Source organism: Vanacampus margaritifer, chromosome 6 (assembly GCF_051991255.1).
Source record: "Vanacampus margaritifer isolate UIUO_Vmar chromosome 6, RoL_Vmar_1.0, whole genome shotgun sequence".
NCBI classification, from domain to species: domain Eukaryota; kingdom Metazoa; phylum Chordata; class Actinopteri; order Syngnathiformes; family Syngnathidae; genus Vanacampus; species Vanacampus margaritifer.
Window position 1 is genome coordinate 2,749,240 of NC_135437.1, and position 20,563 is coordinate 2,769,802.

The following is a 20,563-nucleotide window of genomic DNA, read 5'->3' on the forward strand; positions in this document are numbered from 1 at the left end:
GAATACACGGAATATTAAATGACAAAAATGTAAATGTAACAAACAGTGCAAAAAAACAAGCATTGGGGTCACTTTTGACCCCAATTATGCATCTAAGGGTTAATTAATGCCTTATAAACAAATCAAATATGAACCTAAGCCACCAAGTAAATATTTTGTTAGCTGCCTATTTTTGAAAATATGTTACATAACAGTAGGGCTAATTTACATAACAACCACCCAGACACGGTTTCACCGGCCATGACTTGGCAGCTGGACTGTGCAAAGATCCAGAGCCACTTGCAAGCAATGGCAAGAGTCCGGTTCAGTGATGCCTTGACTTACGAGCGCCCCCCAAAAAAAGATTTTTGAGTTATGAGGCTATGCGTGGTCGTTTTTTTATGCTTTATGTTGCAAGCCAAAAGTTTGAGCCTTATGAGTTTTAGATACATGGTCGCTTGAGTGAAAAAAAAAATAATGGAGCAATTGATAACTATAGCCTGGTTTACATGGAGCCATGTATTCCGATTAGATTGAATCTGAACGGCCAAACGGAATGGAAATGCTCCATATGCACCTCAATCGGAATGAAATGGCTGAATCCGAATTGAATTTCATTCTGAATTACAGGGGTGGTATATTCCTTTTGTCAATCCAAACGAGCGTCATGTAAACACTTCATTCGGAATGACGAGGCTGCGTCCGGCATGCGTATGCTGCCTTGACGTAAATGCGTCTTGATATCATCGGTTCCACCCACTAATATGGCGGTGTCTCCCCAGAGCTTGTCTGCAAGGGGAGAACTTGTTTTTAAGTACTTGAAACTTGTTTTTATCAAGATGCTGCTTCAATAAAAGTGTTCACACTATCACAACTACTGTGCTAAATGACAAATGAGCTCCAGCTTTATAAATCATGTGATCGATGTCCGTGCGTCACGGGGCTGATCTGATTAAACGGGGGAGCATATAAACGGCAGATCGGAATGGATCATGTCACATGTAAACAGATGACCAGAGATCTTCATTCGGAACGATTTCAATCGAAATGACTAAGAAGTCTCCATGTAAACCCGGCTATGATGCCCTTACATTTGCAGTAGGTGAGGGGAGCCATTGTCGCCAATGCATTTTAATAAAAAATGACAACACTCGCAGTCCCAAGGACCTTAACACGGAAATAACCAGCCAACCCATTTTTGTCCATTTTGAATTGAAGGGGGTTAAATGCAACAACATCCCACAACCTGGAATTTCAAATGAGCTCCTCACCTCGTGCGGCAGGTGGAGAGAGGCTCGCTGAGCGCCGTCCCTGCGCTGGATGCCCATTAGGAAGGGTACGGGAGCATCCAGGAGGTGGTGTAAAGGTGTAGAAATGATGGGAAGGTAGATGTGCTGCCACTGGAATGGGAACAACAATGTCGTGACGCCTTCCGCCACTGTCATCAAGCGCTGGTAGTCTAAGGCGGGAGAGGAGCGGTGAAGATGAGTGACACCCTAAACTTTTTACATCAAGCATCACGTCAAGGAATACTCAGCTCTACAAGTACCATCATAATTAGGGCCTGACAGATTAATTGGCCTGCCAAATAAACCGTCCAATTACAGCCCTTCAAATATATATAAAAAAATAATAATAAATCATCAGCAAATTTGGCCAACTGTTTATCCCTCCATGTACCCTAACGCTCTACAATGTTATACCCATTTAATGATGATCTTGTACTTAAATAAAGATAAAATTATATTTTTACTTTGACTTTCTGGATGGGTCTGTCAATTTCAGTCATGAAGCTTGATTTTTACAAGCAATTCTGTCCTCCTGTCAATAACTGTCAAAAGAGCATCTTCTGGGGTAAACACTGCATTGTCATGAAACTTAATTACAAGTGTACTTCACAAATTTTCCTTACTGGGTTAAAAAAAAAGCACAATAGCATGATTCACAGTTTTAACATTTAATTCAGTGATTCTTTTACGTACTACAAGATAGACCCGGCATACCACATCACACAGAATCACTGCATCCAACGTCGGCAGCATCAACTTGTGTAAATTAAAATAGCATGGCAGCAATAAATCCACCTAGCTTTGTGGTTATTTTGGTCGGACAACATCTTGACACTCCTATTCAATTTTAAGTACAGGTATACACCACTACATCTATTTTCAGCAGTCAAGTTAAATTATTCTATCATTCACTGCCACTGATATAGAGAAACGTCAATAACGTTTTTCATTGGGGAGCAGTAGTGTCGGACACTACTTGTCTGGGAATTTCAAGCGTGTAAGCAACTAAAATACTGCCAAAGAAACACCATTAGATGGCAGAGATGCAGCACTTTAAATTTTATATCAACACATATTTTGAGTAAATGATTGCTTAAGGGAGAAAATGGCAACAGGTTGGAAGTTGGAAATCTTTAGGCAATTCTGTATATTGGTAGACTATGAGTCGAAGTCGTTAGCAGAAGTTTATGTTTTGTGATTGAAGATGGAGATCTTGGATGAATGAACGAAGATGATTGTCGCCATGTAAAGAGCCACTAAACAACACAAACCCATGATTGACAATGACATGCCATCCAGTGCGTCAGTGTCCATCTCAACACCTGGGAATTCAAGGTAAAAAATCTAACGTTTTTGATGTACTATATGACGGGGCATCTAATTTTAAGTTTCAAAATTCCTACTTAATGACGCATTCCCGTTTGTATGAATCAGCTAGAGGCACGAAAATTTGGAGGCTTATGTAACTGCCTACGACGCACAAAAAAGTATTTTGGTGCCATATGCTAAGCTGAACAGGAAGTTCTCCAGAGAGAGGGGGGCATCACATTTTGCGTTTCAAAATTCTTACGTAATGAAGCATTCCCGGTTGTACATTTCACCTAGAGCTACGAAAATTTTGAGGCATATGTAACAGCCCCTCAAGGTACAACAAAGTCTTTGGGAGCCATATTCTAAACCTAAAGAGGAAGTCCACCATTTTAATTTACTTTGGAATTTGTTCCCCTTTTTTGGGGGCCATTTTATAGGGGTCATATTTTAACGAACTCCTCCTACAGAATTTTAAGATGAAAAGTAATTGAAAGCTTTTTATTTCATCGCACACTGTTGCTGTGGCATGCACTGTTTGCAAAGGGGGAAAAAAATCCTGTACCCAAAGCATTCCCGGTTGTAAGAAACACCTAGAAGCATGAAAATTTTGAGGCATATGTAACAGCCCACGGTGTACAAAAAAGTATTTGGGTGCCATATGTTAAACCCAACAGGAAGTCCCCCATGGGGCATCATATTTCGAGTTCCAAAATTCCTCTTTAACGATGCATTCCGAGTTGTACGTTTCACCTAGCGCTGTGATAATTTTGAGGCATATATAAAAGCGCACGACGTACGAAAAAGTCTCCTAGAGCCATATGCTAAACCAGACAGGAAGTCCGCCATTTTAATTTACTGGAATTTGTTGCCATTTTTGGGGGCTGTTTCATAGGGGTCATATTTTAACGAATTCCTCCTACAAAATGTATGCGATCGTCTTCAAACTTGGTGTGTTTCATCTTGAGATGTTTAAGATGAAAAGTTATCGAAAGCTTTTTATTTTGTTGCACTCCGTTGCCGTAGCGATGCATTGTTTGCAAAGAAAAATGGTGCTTTTGTGAGGGTCTAAACATGGGCGAGAAATCATGAAAATCTCCATGACAGGAGAAAATGGCAACAGGTTGGAAGTTGGAAATCTTTAGGCAATTCTGTATATTGGCAGACTATGAGTCGAAGTCGTTAGCAGAAGTTTATGTTTTGTGATTGAAGATGGAGATCTTGGATGAATGAACGAAGATGATTGTCGGCATGTAAAGAGCCACTAAACAATACGAACCCATGATTGACAATGACATGCCATCCAGTGCGTCAGTGTCGCACATAGGGTGTGTATATTGGTAAATACTTTATTATTTTGATACCAAAAGCCATTCTGAAATATGTTTGTTGTTTTAGAGAAGAAAATCACTGTTCAGATTTTAGCGCTAAAAGCTTGTTTTCTCCACTTTTTGGTCAGAAACCAATGTTTTTGGTTAAACTAACAACCCATGTTCTACGGCTGGTTACAAAAGAACAGAAAAGGTTGAAACAAACTTTTTTTTCTGGTGAAAGAAGAGAGTACATTACTAATAATGATTTTTGATAGGTTGGGTTCTTATATTGTCACAGAATACAAAATTCTGTGGGTCCGGAAAGATCAGTCAAAATGCTCTAAAACGTCGGGCCAAGTTGAGGAACTCTGCCTTAAAAATGGCTGGCAGTAAATGTCTCAATGACATCCAATGGGAACGCTGAACTTGATATTTGATGCATTACTTATTCAATTTTAACCAACCACTGTCCAGGTGTAGCTAATAAAAATATCAACACATGTACTGAAGAACACCTCCATACCTTGAGAGTAGAGCAGGATCTGTGTCTCCAGGAGTGAGCAGGTAAGCAGCTGCACCATGTTGTCCACGCCAAGCAGGGAGAAGGCTTCTCCCAGAGGATACTCCCCGAGCGGAAGCTCACCAGGGCTGGGCCTTTGGCACAAGATGGGGCCCTGCACGCCGTGAAACCTCAACGAGCGGCCGGGCGGCGGCAGAGGCACCTCATAGAGGATGTTGTGGATGTAGCTTTCCAGCGGTAGAGGTGGCGCCGTTTGGGAGGCGACGGCTTGGTGCAGCTGAGACAGGAAGTGCCGAGAAGCTCCAAGGAAGGGGAGTGGCGTGAGTAGGCAGAGAGCTTTGGATACATACAGCGTGTCATGAGACGGGTCGAAGGAGCCGGTGCAACCCAGACAGGTGGTGGCGGCGCCATTGCCTGTGGCTGGACACTCGCCGTCAGAGTCATCCAGGCTGCTAACCAGTGAGTCCATGCTGGAGGTGGAGGGCGAGGAGGCGGACGAGGAGACAGAAGAAGAGGGAGCGGAGTGGTGCTCCACGTGGTGCATCCTGTGAAGTGTCTGCATGGCTGTGATGATCTGCGCACCCGTCACCTCCTCGTAGAACGTGAGGACAAAACCATAGCACCGCGAACCATCCTCAAAACCAACGGTGAACGAGTGGAAGTGAGATTCCAGGCGGTCGGCCTGCGTGCGGAAAGAAAGCCCCCTCGGCATGCAGAGCTGATGACATAGAGGGAGAGTAACATCAACGACAAATAAATATCATAGACAGTGCAATGTTTCCCTACCTTTACTAGGCTGAGGCACAAACTGTATAGTGGTGACGTGATTTACGAGTTTTATCCGTTCCATGACCACTCTTTCAACTCAAAACTCATATCACAAATTATCTTTGCGCAATTAAATAAAACGAAATGTCATTAATCCGTTAAAGCCCCCTATAAAACATTGTTATAAAATATTTTGTTTTTAGTAGAAAAATAACACCCTACTGTATATCACTTACATACAAATAGAATGTGAACAATTTTACATTTTGTGAATCATGATTTCACACATTCATTGTGCTACGCCTTCTGGTGTGTGCACCTATGCTACCAGGTGGCAGTAATACAAATACATGTATATACAAGAAGAAGACAGTCACAACTAAATACTTAGTAAAGTGCAGTAATTGTTTTACAGCGTGGAATGGAGTCAATATTTCTACATTTTCACAGTGGCTGAAAAATATAAGCCTGTGAGTAAGGCTGGACAATTTATCATTTTTGCATCTAAATCGTGATGTCAGATAACACAATATTGTGATTGTCATTGCTGCATTTTATAAAAGGTCTCTTATGCCTCCCAAGCTCACCAATTAGAAGCAGAATGCTACTCATGGACAGGTCACACTAGCCCAGGTATAGGCAAGTTCGGTCCTAGAGAGCCGCAGTCCTGCATGTTTTCTGTGTCTCCTGCCTTCAATCCAGGTATTTCAAATCATCAGCTCATAATTACGTTCTGCAGGAGCCTCTCAGCTGTGTTCGAGGAGGGAGACATCAAAAACATGCAGGACTGCGGCTCTCTAGGACTGAACTAGCCTACCCCTGCACTAGCCAATCAGCTCTGAGCTGGTTAAAAAAAGTGTCGCGTCCACGTCATACAGTCACCCATCCTTCCTGAATCCTTGCTTTCTCAAGTGCTTGTGAACGCTAGGTGCTTAGCTTATTTATTCTGCACAATGTATATGGACAGAAGCTTTGCGGTGTGGATTCTTTACGTAACTAATTCTCGCCTATGTGGCAGCAAATACAGTAAGCTACACTTCTAACAAGTAGCGCATTCACTAAAGGCGGACGAAAAGTTTCTAAGCATGCCACACTGAGCAAGAACAGACAACATGAGAAGATGGAGATGCTAATGCTAATCGTTAACTAATGTGAAATGCCGAGTCGCAAAAGATTATAATAAGTCCTTAAATGTACAGTAGGCTACACTCTGCCCAGAAGTCTGGCTAGACCACATTAGGGCGGAGGGCAATTAGGCTAGTTATGAACAGCAAATTCGTATACAATTATCAAGCATCTGGAGAAAAAAGAAGATACATAGTAAGTAAGTGCAATCCTGCACACAGATCTACACCATTGTTTTTAGTTTGTCTTTTAGAATTTAGGACTTTTAAGCGACAGAAACTATTTCTCAGCACTGTTGCAGTTGTCACGCCACTGTTGAGCCTGAAGCACATCAAATTTAGGTTGAAGAAGTGTGCTCCCCCACCCCAAAAAACGTAATGCCTTCCACTGTAATTAATTTCAGCATCAGGTCTGAGTAAATGCACTCTCAAAAACTGAAAATTGCTCGGTTACGGCGGGAGCTTAAAGAGAAAAAAGAAAATCTGACTAATTAATTGTAATTCTGCCTGTCACTATACGCCGCTGACATAGAAAATTTAAGAAAGATATTTTTTTGGTAGTAAATGAAGAAAATAAAAAATGCCTGTCACTGAAAATTAAAAAAAAGAGACAAGAGATGGTATCGTTTTACTTTTATCAAACCTTATTTTTCTTTAGCCAAAATTTTTTTGAATTTTGTTTATAAATTATGTCCAGCCATACTGAATGTGACCAACATGTGCTTCCTTTGTTATTTGCAGAAATGTGCACTGATTCAAACCGCTATTTTCAGCCAGCAAAGTCTTCCTTAACTAAATCTACATTCTCACCATGTTGACTGCATCTTTATTGAAGGGGTTCCTGTCTGTTCTCTCGGGGTAGTGCACCAGAAGCCTGGATTTAAAGGACCGGTGAATAGGGCTCCGCTCAAAGCTCTCGCCTGAAAATCAGTCATGAGAAATAATATTTCAACTGATGCAGAATAAGTGTAAAGAGGACATCTCAAATTGACACCAGCTTTACAATAATACAAGTGAGCCATACACAGTCTGATCTTCAAAGAACAGACTTTAAAGGCACTGTCCAACGTTTTGACTCAGAAATAAACACTTCTTAAATACAGGATGTTTAAACATGAACTCCTTCTCAATCTACACCTCTGGGCTTCTGTTAATGTGTGGTGGTGATTTTGTCCTCAACCCCAACCCCATCACAGACGAAGCTACGTGCGCTATTGACTGTTGTGTTGTGGTAGTTGAGCCTGCTGTTTTTTTCTTGAAAACTGTTGCTAGCTCCACACTTGTCCTGATTATTTCATCATCGTTACAAGGCAAATGTCGTTTTGAACTATTATCCCTGTCGGTGATTGCCGAGCTGCAAGAGGTAAGGGGGAGTTCATAATCAAAACAGACTCAATATTTCATCACTTTGCAGATACATTTTTGCCTGTCTGGGCCAATTTTGCTGACGAGAAATCCAAGCCTTCCTTCGTCTCGGATCAGTAATGTGACCATTTGCAAGATACCTCGTCACTCACTCTTGCAGCTTGCCTGGCTGAGTGCGGTCAGAGGCAGGGGGCGTGAACATTGAGCTCGGTCCATTTTGAATTATTTGTTTAGAAACAGAAACGGTTTGATTACAAACAGAAATGGTCAAAACTCCGGACAGTGCCTTTAAAGAAAACTCAATTACATTTCCTTGCAATATGCTGTATGTTCCCCCACTAAAATCTCAGACAAAATAATACTGGAGGACGTTTTAGGGCCCGAGCAGCGGCGGTGCCGATGCGAGGTCCTATTATTTCTGTAGGAATTCTTGTTATTATTATTATTATTATTCGTTATTATTATTCTCCGCAAACGATAGCGTTTTTGAGACCCCTTAACCTGAACAAAAACTCACCAAAATGTACACACACATCGGGCCAAGTTGCCATACACGAGTACAAAAAAATGGGTCTGTAGCGTCCCCTACATGGGTTTAATGGAGCCCTGACCCACTACGTTTGACCTACAGCTACACAAATTGGGTGGCACCTGTAGCACATCCAGACGAACAAAAAAGACTTGATAGCTGTACACTAAAATGAACAGGAAGTGAGGTATGAGTATTTGAATGTCCAATTTTGGCCCGTTTTTGCTCAATCACACAGGTCATACTTTTGCTCCCTTCTCCTACACGGTTAATCAGATTGCCTTCAAACTTGGCCTCTACCATCTCAACACCTGGGAATTCAAGGTAAAAAATCGAACGTTTTTGACGTACTATATGACGGGGCATCTAATTTTAAGTTTCAAAATTCCTACTTAATGACGCATTCCCGTTTGTATGAATCAGCTAGAGGCACGAAAATTTGGAGGCTTATGTAACTGCCTACGACGCACAAAAAAGTATTTTGGTGCCATATGCTAAGCCGAACAGGAAGTTCTCCAGAGAGAGGGGAGCATCACATTTTGCGTTTCAAAATTCTTACGTAATGAAGCATTCCCGGTTGTACATTTCACCTAGAGCTACGAAAATTTTGAGGCATATGTAATAGCCCCTCAAGGTACAACAAAGTCTTTGGGAGCCATATTCTAAACCTAAAGAGGAAGTCCACCATTTTAATTTACTTTGGAATTTGTTCCCCTTTTTTGGGGGCCATTTTATAGGGGTCATATTTTAACGAACTCCTCCTACAGAATTTTAAGATGAAAAGTAATTGAAAGCTTTTTATTTCATCGCACACTGTTGCTGTGGCATGCACTGTTTGCAAAGGGGGGGAAAAAATCCTGTACCCAAAGCATTCCCGGTTGTACGAAACACCTAGAAGCATGAAAATTTTGAGGCATATGTAACAGCCCACGGTGTACAAAAAAGTATTTGGGTGCCATATGCTAAACCCAACAGGAAGTCCCCCATGGGGCATCATATTTCGAGTTCCAAAATTCCTCTTTAACGATGCATTCCGAGTTGTACGTTTCACCTAGCGCTGTGATAATTTTGAGGCATATATAAAAGCGCACGACGTACAAAAAAGTCTCCTAGAGCCATATGCTAAACCAGACAGGAAGTCCGCCATTTTAATTTACTGGAATTTGTTGCCATTTTTGTGGGCTGTTTCATAGGGGTCATATTTTAACGAATTCCTCCTACAAAATGTATGTGATCGTCTTCAAACTTGGTGTGTTTCATCTTGAGATGTTTAAGATGAAAAGTTATCGAAAGCTTTTTATTTTGTTGCACTCCGTTGCCGTAGCGATGCATTGTTTGCAAAGAAACATGCTGCTTTTTTGAGGGTCTAAACATGGGCGAGAAATCTGCATACACATCAGACCTGTCACAAACATTAATATTTTATAGATTTCTTGTGCAATTTCCAATAAATGTGACAAGGCGAGGCAGGGAGGACTCGGGTGCAGGGATTTGGTTAGCCTCAACGACTGCAGTTTAATCAACACAAATCACCTCTTCACTGAGGGAAAAACTGCTGAACAAAAAACACTCCAAACTGGAGGAACAATCAAGGCACTCAAAAAGGGTAACAAAGGGCGCTCCAAACAGGAGGGAAAACAGGATACAAAAAAAAAAGCACAAGAGCAAGACTAGACAAGGCAAGGCAAGGCAAGGTCTGTGGCTATTAACAGTAGAAACGCTTCCATGCACAGGACGTGACACTTCAGCAACAAGACAAAGGAGACGCAGACTATTTAACACATGAGGGTGATTGGGAACAGGTGGACACAATCAAGGAATGGGGCACAGACACCACATGAGGAAGGGCAAGTGACCTGAAACGAGAGTAGAGTTAGACTTTCAAAATAAAACCGGAAATGACAAGACATGACAAAAACCCAAGACCACCGCACTGCGACATGACAAAATGTCTCAATAGCACCCTCTATTTATGATTGTATGATTCAGCTAGATTTGTGAAAATTATGATGCATACCCTATCAGCCTAAGACGGTAGACCAACAAAAAGTATTCTGTAGCCATATGCTAAACCTAACAGGAAGTCCCCCATTTTGATATTATTTTGGGAATTGCACATCATTTTTGGCCTTTTAATGAAACTTTGCACCACAACTTGGCAAAAACGTTTACATTTTAGACGGTCCTTCTCCTATGTAACAGTACCCCAACGTGCAAGTACCCCAACGTGGCCAGGGTTGCGAGGGCCCTTTATAGCTGCTCGCAGCTCTAGTTTTTTTTGTTTGTTTTTTCTCCAAGGTACATTTTTGTGATGTACCCTGTAGGGTTCACAACTGAAGCGTTACATACAAATAAGTACTGTTCATATTTCTGTGCCTTTATATTTGCATGTAAACAAGTACTAGACCTATCCGATTACCTTTTGAAAGAAATAAACAGATTCATAATTTGTGAACTAGACCAGTGATGGGAAAACTTATTGCACCATGTGTACTTTAAACCAACAGACAACAGATCTTGTGAAGAAACAAAATCTGTTGTGTACTTTTCACCCGCTCTTCAGTTTCCAGGACACATTAAAGCTTGCAGTACTGAACTTTTTCCATCATAAGGCCATTAATATAACATGATAAACCCTTCACCTTCTCTATGCTGACAGGGCCATCATTAGCTCTTTTTTTTTCTACTGTCATGGAGATGAACAAGTGCAAGTGCTACTTGATGCTTCCAGGTCCGACATCCTTCTGGACACTTACGATGTAAATGAACGCACCAGAGCATGTCAGTGAGTGTTTTTGGACCAAGACAAGCGCGATATCTCCCAGATCGAGGCAAAAAGGGTCTACAGTCATCAGTAGAAGGATATATTCATAATATCAAATATGCGGAAAAGCGGACTTCACAACTATCGAAACATACAGGTCCCGACATAACACCAAGGTAAACAACAACAGCGTCTGTCTCAGCAAAGAAATTGCAATCCTGCAAAAAAACAAACAAATTTTTAATAAATGTACCTGTAAACTGATTGTTTTTTTTCTGTAACAAAACGCTTGTTTACTCTGAAGTAACACAAAATGATATGTGAAAGATGAAAACAAAATAAGTGAAAAGTGCCTGTTACGATGCTCTGTTCACTTTGTGTAAACCCATGAAACATCACAGAGTTCCCAGTATGAGACCAACGTAAACTACCTACTAGGACGCGAAGTTACCCAGCTAACATTAATTATCCATTAAAGACATCACTTTGTGGATTCCTCAAGTCCGATTTACACAATCTATGGGCACATCGCTTCACTATTTTGCTTGTTGGAACTTTGTTTGGTAAGGTTTTATCGTATCTTACATAAGTTTTGTGGATCGATTTGACAATGAATTTTAATGGAGTGGTGATGAGCTTGATGGACCTTGGCCGTTTGGTGGCGTGATTTGGGCATGATTTGTGAAAGGTCAATTACAACTTAAAACTGATCAGAGTACAAACAGGTAGGCTATTGTTCACTACACGGAAAAGCATTTCCAGCATACTTGCCAACTCTCCTGATTCAGGCGGGAGCAATGACGGTTCTAGACAGTTTTACCTGGCCAGGGTGGCAAGGAGGTGGCAGGAGGCTCAGTTGGGAGGGTGGAGGTTATAAATCCACATACGTACACAAATACGTACACACACAAACACACACACTTGTCTTTGTATCACACACACACACAAACACACACACTTGTCTTTGTATCACACACACACACACACACAGTAGTTGAACCTGGAAAAACTCACGTGTATGGGCCCCACAATGTAGCAAAGACAAAACCACAACACACACACACACACAGTTAGAGAGATGGAGTAGAGGGGATGTTTGTTTCAGTATTCCAATGAAAGCTTAATTAAATAGCTGCTGTTGGAGTTCAAACATAATTAGAATGTTTCCTCATCTTAACGAACAAGCAGCTGAATAAACGCTTGTTCTCATCCTACTGGTATACTCAAATCCACATAATTATCAGAATCACTATTGTTAAGTTATATTGTTTAAGAAATACATACTTTGTTCTAAAATTAGAAGAACAGGCTTTAATTGTGCGCTAAGGAAGATTCAGTACTTCTTTTTGTACGCTGGCATCAGGCCCAAACATACCTGCAAAATCGTCACTTTCAGGAGACCCCAAAAACTGCATGTTTGTTCAACCATTAACATTGCATCATCAAAGCATGCCTGCGCGAGTGGGACCGTTGCTACATGTCGGGGAGGTGGGAACGAACGAACAAACTGACTAGTCGTGTCCTCCACACGCGGGTAGTTTGAAAAAGCTTCACAGACGGGAGTAGGAAATGGCGACTGGTATTCACTGGAACTTACTCGGAGCGAAAGTTTGAGCTGAGAGTCCAGTAGCATGCTACGCACTGTAGCTTCTTGCTAGCTAGCCCGCTAGCCTACAACCATAATGTGAGTTACACCTTCCATACAAATCTTCCTCCCACCAATTCACTATTTAAACATCATACACAACATATACACGGCTAAACTTGTGACTCGGATAAAAGTTCATTTTGCAGTTGATGTCACCCATCGTCATCCTCATTGGATGACTATCTATCTATCTATCTATCTATGTATGAGGTGTGGTTGCTTTTAGTGACAGTTCGAAAACAGCATATGGCCTTCAATCAATCAATCAATAGCCTACATGCTTTTTAATTGCACTAGGATTTTTGCTATTTGTGGGCTACCCGGGTCCCCATCTCCCGCAAATAGCAGGGGCATAGTGTATAGAATATATATTGTGGTGATATTTATTTTTAATTTTGTCTTCATGAGCATACTCAATATTGGAGTAATCCAAAAGTAATCCAGTTACATTACTTTAATATTATGGTACTTGGATTACGTTACTAACTACATTTTTTAGCAGGTAACTTGTAACTGTAATGTATTACATTTTAAAAGTAACCCTCCCCACCCTGGTCAAGTTTTACATACCACGTCAAATCACATGATAAATATTCAAAGCGATTGCTTTGAGTACTTCAAAATTCAAACATGTTAAGTTTATTATGGTATAAGGAACCGAAGATTTGTTGAAATTATGCACGGTTTGAAATACCAGACCAAAAAAAAGTTAGGAAAAGCCTACTCGAACACCCAACCATTATTTGAACTGCTTATCCTCATGAGGTCAATCAAAAGCACTTCAAATGGTGGAAAGTCTGTGCTGACTCCCATTTACAGTAAAAAAAAAAAGTTTTCCTGTGATTGTTTTTTTTTTTTTTCCTTGGTCAGTACCACACATTGCCACAGTCCAGTTATATGAAGGTGTGTTTTCTTGTGCAACAACACTACCTCAGTTGATTATTTGCATTTACTTACCCTCTCAAAAAAGTTTTTTTTTTTTTTAAATAAACAATTAAATTGCACAAATTGGAGATCACATTCATGGAGTGAAAACCTTTTCAATTATTTATCTTGGTCTTGTTTTGTTTTTTTTAACACAAAACCTGGCTTTGGCGTGGAGATGTGTTACATCCACTGCATATAATAATGAAAGATTCTGACCAATCAAGTCAAATGAGATACAGTATTTTCTCACACCACACCTGGTGATCTCTCATGACACACATTTAAAAAGCGCGACAGCACAGTGGTTAATAATCATTGGAATAAAGATTGTAGACATCCATCACAGACATTTACTTGTGCTTAAAAGTATTTCATCTGGTTTGACTCTACAGCAGCTGCACACAAACAACTCACCCATGAAATGAGCTGATGAAGACACACATACCAAGGGAAGGAGATTAAAATAGCAGCCAGCAGACTCTCCGTTACTGGACGACCGACTCTGCCTCCTGAGTCACTGCCACCAGTTTGTCTGGAAAAAAATGCTCTGCATCCACACACTGCTCTGTTTGATGCAGTGACAAAGGACATGATACGATATTATCACGATATGAAGGTCACAATACGATTACTTTACTTTAATTCACTGTAAAGATTGTTTACATATTCACTTAGGTACATTTCATAAACTTTTGGGATGTGTCACGTTTTTGAATCACAATTGTGTCCTCTCAGCGAAGGATGAAAATTAAGTAACCTTGCTCAGGATTTTTGCAAAAGTGCAAAATATATTTTGCTTTTAATTCTTTAAGCAATGCGAAGCACAAATGTGTGGTCGGGAGTCCTTGTTGCCCGCTGATTTCATTCCCCTTTAGCCTTCCCCCATGACTGTCATCTGGCGTGAACGGGCCGAAGCTGAAGCCTCGGCCAGCCGGCATTCCAACGGGCAGCGACATGTGAAATTTGATTAGGCTGCACAACACACTGCACTGCATTGAGGACAGACACAACAACAGCAGATTGTTCCTGGCTGCTTTCCCCTCCCCCCACCCAAGACGAGACGGAAGACAACGTTTCCATCCGTTGCCTTGATTGTTCAAAATCGTCCAATCAGCTCGAAGTATTGTACAGCGAGTCCCTCCTTACCTGAATGGATCTGCTGAGTAAAGTCCAAGATTGATAAGGTGAATTGGAACTCCCTTGAGTGAATCACAATTATCAATCTGGCTTGTTAGGTTAGTTTGCTGCAGGTCAAAATGTGTTCCTCGAATGCAGCATTTGTCTTCTTCGCTTATTAGAATTCGCAAGGAATCTTGGTCTATGTAATAACGACTTGTATGTATGCACAGCTCCATCCCACTTGCTAAAGGAGCCTCACTTGAATATATTGATTTCTCCATGGCCTTTTCACATTATTTTGTGTCTCTACGGTAAAAACAGTTTGTGCCTATATACACATATATACAAGTATATACGTTTGTGCTTCTGGCGTGTAACCCACTGGAAATACTCAAGCTGGTGTAAACAAACATAACGCTCGCAGCAAAGAACCACACTTCTGGACCAAGGAGGAAACAACTACTTTATTTAGCGTGGTGAGTGACATGAATATAATGTCTTTTATTGACTATAGAAAGTTAAAAACGGAAAATTATGTTTAATTACGTAATTACATTGTCCGTGCGTCGAGATCCGAACAGGATATTCCAATCGAGCACAAATGACCACGTAAACGAGAGTAACTCTGTCCGCCACGCATGTAAATGAGATACCTTGATTGTCTCAGAAATCAGAATTCTGACCTTAACCCAAATATTGACTGCATGTAAACGTTGTCATTAGCAATCAAATAAAGATAATTGACCTTTAGTAAACCACGCCCAAACCACACCCTCAAACGGCCAAGGTCTGTCAAGCTCGTCTCCGCTTCAATACAATCCATTGTAAAATCGATCAACAAAATTTATTTCAGATGCCATAAAACCCTACCAAAAGTTCCAATAAGCTACCTCCAACAAGCAAATCAGGTAAGCCATGGATTGTGTAAATCAGACATGAGGAATCCCAAGTGTTTGTCAGGTGGCGTCCTATTTTTCCCATTACCAAAGCAAAAAAAAAGCTGGAGCGGTGTCTTCAATAGGTATAACAGTGGAGACGGCCTCGTTACCAGCTAAATGTGTCCAACATAAAAGATGAACAATCATTCCTACGTTTACTCCCAGGTAAGAGCTTGTAAAGTAGCTGGAATGGGCTAGGCTAAAGCCATAATCACTAAACTATCAATCAAACAAGCTAAAAGCTTTTACCTCTGTTGTCAAATTCACGTTAGCTCTAGAGGCAAGATCAGCCATAAAGCTGGACATCAAAGTTATACTTGCGATTATTTAATATTGTATATTATCAGGATATCATTATTATCGTTCAGTCATCACAGAAATCGATTAGTTTTTTATGACGCAACGCCATCTAAAAATACACGAACTTACCCCGATCAGACGTAAACATGCTTCAGTCTGTGCACAGTCCGTGTTTTTTTTTTTTCACGAATCTTTGTGTCATACATAACTCGCTAAGTTTATCATCATCATTGTTGTTATAATTGTTAGCTGGGTGACTTGACGTCTTACGTAGTTACACTGGTGAACGTAGCAGCATAAAAGGCACTTTGAACTTATTTAGTTTTCATCTTTCACGTAGAAACCTGTGTTACCTCAGAGTAAACAACCGTTCTGTCACTGAAAAAAAAAACACGTAGTCAGTTTACAGGTACATTTGTTAAAAATGAGAATTATTTTGCGGTAATAGAATTTCCACGCTGAAAGAGACACTTGTTGTTTACCTCAGACTTGGCTTAAAATCTGTATGCTTTAGCCTCGATAGTGGTGAAGTCCACTTTTCTGTATATTTTAATATAATGACTATATTCTTCCGCTGCACATTGTAGACCCTTTTGCCTGTAAGATATTGCGCTTGTAATGCTCCAGAAACATTCACTGACATGCTCTGGTTCTGGTACGATCATTTCCACTGAAAGTGTCCAGAAAGATGTTGCAACGTTAAGCATCAACTGAGGATTTTGCAAAAGGTCAGTGTAAATATGTTGTTTACTATTGAAGACATCAAATTAAGTCATACATAAGAATACTGCATGCTATGAAAAGTGTTGAAGTTGTCAGCTACATCCCCTGCTTTTACTGATTTTTTATTTAAGTCAGACATTTGACACTAGTTCACTGCTGGGTGTAGATATTTTGAAGGGAAAAGAACAGCCTATCTATCTATCTATCTATCTATCTATCTATCTATCTATCAATCTATCCATCTATCCATCAAATGTGAGTACATTTTCGAAAACATTTTATTAAATCTTTTCATGGGTCTGAAGAAATGTGACTTTGCTACAATGTAGTCAGTGTACAGCTAGTATAACAGTGTAAATTTACTGTTGCTTCAAATAACTCAGCACAAGGCCATTAATGTCTACTGTCGCTGCCAACAAAGTACCCCATTGGAAACTGGGTTGCAGGGCAGTAGTCCAACATGGTAACAACGCCAAACACACTTCCAAGATGAGCCCTGCTTTGCTAAAGTAGCCGAGGTTACAAGTGATAGATTGGCCAAGCATACCTAAACCCTTTTGAGCATCTGTGGGGTATCATCAAATTGAAGGTGAGGGAACACAAGGTCTCTGGACAATAAAGGTAGCTACACAAAATATTGACACTTCCGGCCAAATCAGGACACTTTCTCTTAGAAGCATACTCACTTTTGTTGCCAGGTTTATACATCATAATGGATAAGTGTTGAGTTATTTTGATCGAAGTATAATTTTTCACAGTTAAGCGTGTACATTTTTGTGAGATGTATAACATTAAGACTAACTAGCTGCTTGGTTGCGGCTTAAGGCTCAATGTTCCCAAGCAGGCAGGAAATCCCTTGAAGGAGCATATCCTGCTGCCGCTTCTACAGTACTGCAGTGGGAAGGAGATAGCCTGCTGTTACATAAGGAGATTGGCAGCATGACTCGCAAGCACCCAAGCAGCGGAGCGGTCACCCTCTCAGTGGGGAGCCAGAGATTACAGGCCACGCTGGTTAGTTAGAAGACTAAACTATTGGCAGCTTTAACCCCTGGGCGTTATTTTATTTTGAAATGGCTTGGTCAGAACCAACAAAAAGCCAAAAAATGGTCAAATAACGCCCAGGGGTTAAGTGCAGCAGCACTATTTCTTCAATCCCTGCCAACATATTATGATGCCTCGGACTAGTCTTGCTTTAGAAGATTTGTTGTGTGAGGAGAGATATACAAAGGGAGGGCTATTGTTTCCCCCCAATTGCAACGTGGAAGTGACCTTAGCTGATCCAGACGTCACTTTTTCTTTCTTTTTTGCAGACTTTGTCTCCGCCCATGCGTGTCAACGACAGGGAGAAAAACAACAGACAGCTTCCATTTCTCTTTGCCTGTAAATAAAAACCCGCTGACCCCCTGGACAAGTGAGGAGCATCTCCTTGTGTCGATTGTTATTGTCATGGCAACTCCTCGAACATCTTACCAACATCAATCACACAAACATCTTCCCTATTTTCTGGATTCAGGTGGACAAAATGGGGAGGGACTGTTTTTAGATGAGGTGGGCAGAGAGGTGATGAGAACAAAAAAAGTAAATGAGCCACTTGGGAGATTTTGGCTGTATTTTATTTTATTTTTTTAATGATTGTAAAATGATGGGAGTATCTATCTATATATCTATTATGGATGACAAAATGGGAGCTGATAGGCTCGCGGGTGTAAACCATTATGTAAACAACAACATTAGCGACACTAAATTGACCGTAATGTCCTTTAAAACGCCCATAAATTGACATTTAGATGTTGTAATGTCGAGTACTTGTGTTGCTACCTGCTCCATCGTCAGGCTCCAGGCCCGTCTCTGGGTCCAGTCCACAGACGACGAAGTAGTGTGCGAAGCGGCAGGGAGCCGATCCGGTGGCCGCCGCGGTGATGCTCATCCTCGGTCACACGAAACGAGAAAGCTGCGTGGAAATCGGTCTAAACGTTTCGCTGCTGTCTCAACATAGCCGGGTCGAGTCAATAGCTTCGGAAGAACGTCGCCTGACTCCCGGTCCACCGGCTCGGTGTCGTTTGTGCTAGGGTTCAGCTGCTGGAGTGGAAGAGAAGCACCGGATGGTACGACGGTCATCTAGTGTGGGCTGGCGGTCGCGGAGGGAGGAGGCAGCTTGTTGGGTATGGGGAGGAGGGAATTGCGGGAGTGGAGTGAAGGGGAGCGGGGTGGACGGCCGCTGAGGGGGAAGGAGGAATATAAAGGAATATTTATCGGAGGAACCAAGACTTTGGAACGTATCATCTTAATCATCGTCACCATTATTGGAAAAACTTAATCTGCGTTAATTAATATTAGGGAAGGCTATTAGAAAATAAATTGTAAACATGAAACTAAATGCGGTATAAAAAAAATGGGAAGAAGAAAGGTATAGGAGGTGGTTTTGTAGAATACAAAGGAATGTCGGAGGAATGATAAGAGCATGTGCTAATCGAAGATGTGCAACAATTATATCAAGATTGAGATCTGGACATTGTGAGTACAGAACAAAACACATACTGTAGCCTAAGTGGGAAGATGCGACAAATGTGAACAAGAAGCAATACTACAATATAAACATTTGTAAGAGAGCGATAGCTAATTTGTGACCTTGGGAGATTAATATGTGTTCCACATTCCACAAAACGATTCAGCAAATAAGTGTTATAGGATATTATTTCGGTATCTCAGACAAATACAATATAGCCCCCTGCTCCCCCCGAATAAATATAAAAATGTCCATAGTTTTAAGTTGTAATATCACTATTCACCACTAGATGGCAGGCATGACAGATGTGCTTACACCAGAGGGATTCTTTGGATTCTCGTTTTTACATATGAATATTCCTTTCTTTTCCTATCCGAGTTAGATGACCCGGAAGTACTTGGAGGATAGGAACATTCAAATTCTACAAATGTTTAGAAAGGGTGCCTGCATGCCACATTTAAGACATCTTTAGCAAACCTTGACTAACCTTTTCAAAAGGATATCACCCACATTTCTTTTCAGCAACAAGATTTAAAGCAACAGGGCACTGATGTTGTTGACAGACTACGTAAAGAGGGTTGAGTTTCACGCTCAAGACTTTAAAAATAATAGTATAAAAAAAACCACTCATTTCATAAAAATAGTAATGAAGCTTTTTTGTCACAAGTGGATAGTCAATGAAAATGAGAAATATGCGTTCAAAACAAAGGAAAAGGTGTGGTTCCACACAGAAATAAAATTATCAACACCTTTCCAATTAATTTGAGAATGTGGAATTCGAAAAATGAACGAAAAACATCATCATAAACCCTTCACTAAACAAGTAAAGAAGCACTTTTTCATTTCTCATTGACACAATGACATCGTTCAACAACGATATAAGGATAAGTGGGTTAAAGGTTGGGAGATTTGACTTTCCAAAGAGGCCCCAGGTCTATACTGCCCTATACTACATGAGTAGGCCTGATCATTTTAAGCGGATTTGTAATGAACTGCACAGGACAGAGTACCTCAATAATACTACAATTTTGAGTGTTGACTTTTATGGGGAAAAAATGCACAAAATGTGGATCTTTTATACATGGATTGAAAAAAAAACGTATTATGGAAAATGAAACACAATAAGAGCACATATTTTGCATACATTTGTTCATATGAAATATGGGATTTTTGCCCCCCAATAGCACTGACGAAAAATTGTAGCCCCTTCTAGCATTCAAGTTGCCCATGCATGATTTAAGTATTAGTATGAAATATCAGTCAGAGCTATAGGACAAACTCTCCAGGCTTCTACTAGAAAGCAAAAAAATGTTAGGAAAATCATATGTGATCTTTATTTGGGTTTAATCTAGTGCTACTTAATTTTTTTTTATGATGACCAACCCAGAGGAAGTATAAAATATTGTGCCCTCACCAACTCTCCACCGTGTCTATAAATAGTAT

At 40.7% G+C, this 20,563-nt stretch overlaps 1 protein-coding gene across 5 annotated transcripts in view; it reads right to left on the minus strand.

Annotated features, from left to right (window-relative positions):
• LOC144053496 (DENN domain-containing protein 5B-like) overlaps positions 1–18,805 on the minus strand; it is a 56,050-nt gene extending 37,245 nt beyond the window's left edge. Inside the window, exons 1-5 of one of the 5 annotated variants that reach the window (XM_077567999.1) lie at positions 18,433–18,805; positions 13,949–14,066; positions 7,112–7,221; positions 4,413–5,127; positions 1,251–1,438 (exon numbers count right to left, since the gene is read on the minus strand). In XM_077567999.1, coding sequence (XP_077424125.1) covers positions 1,251–1,438; positions 4,413–5,127; positions 7,112–7,221; positions 13,949–13,952 — 1,017 coding nt within the window. In that variant the 5' untranslated portion in view covers positions 13,953–14,066; positions 18,433–18,805. The other 4 variants (XM_077567998.1, XM_077567996.1, XM_077567997.1 and 1 more) reach the window with 4 other exon arrangements.
• Positions 18,806–20,563: the final 1,758 nt, after the last annotated feature.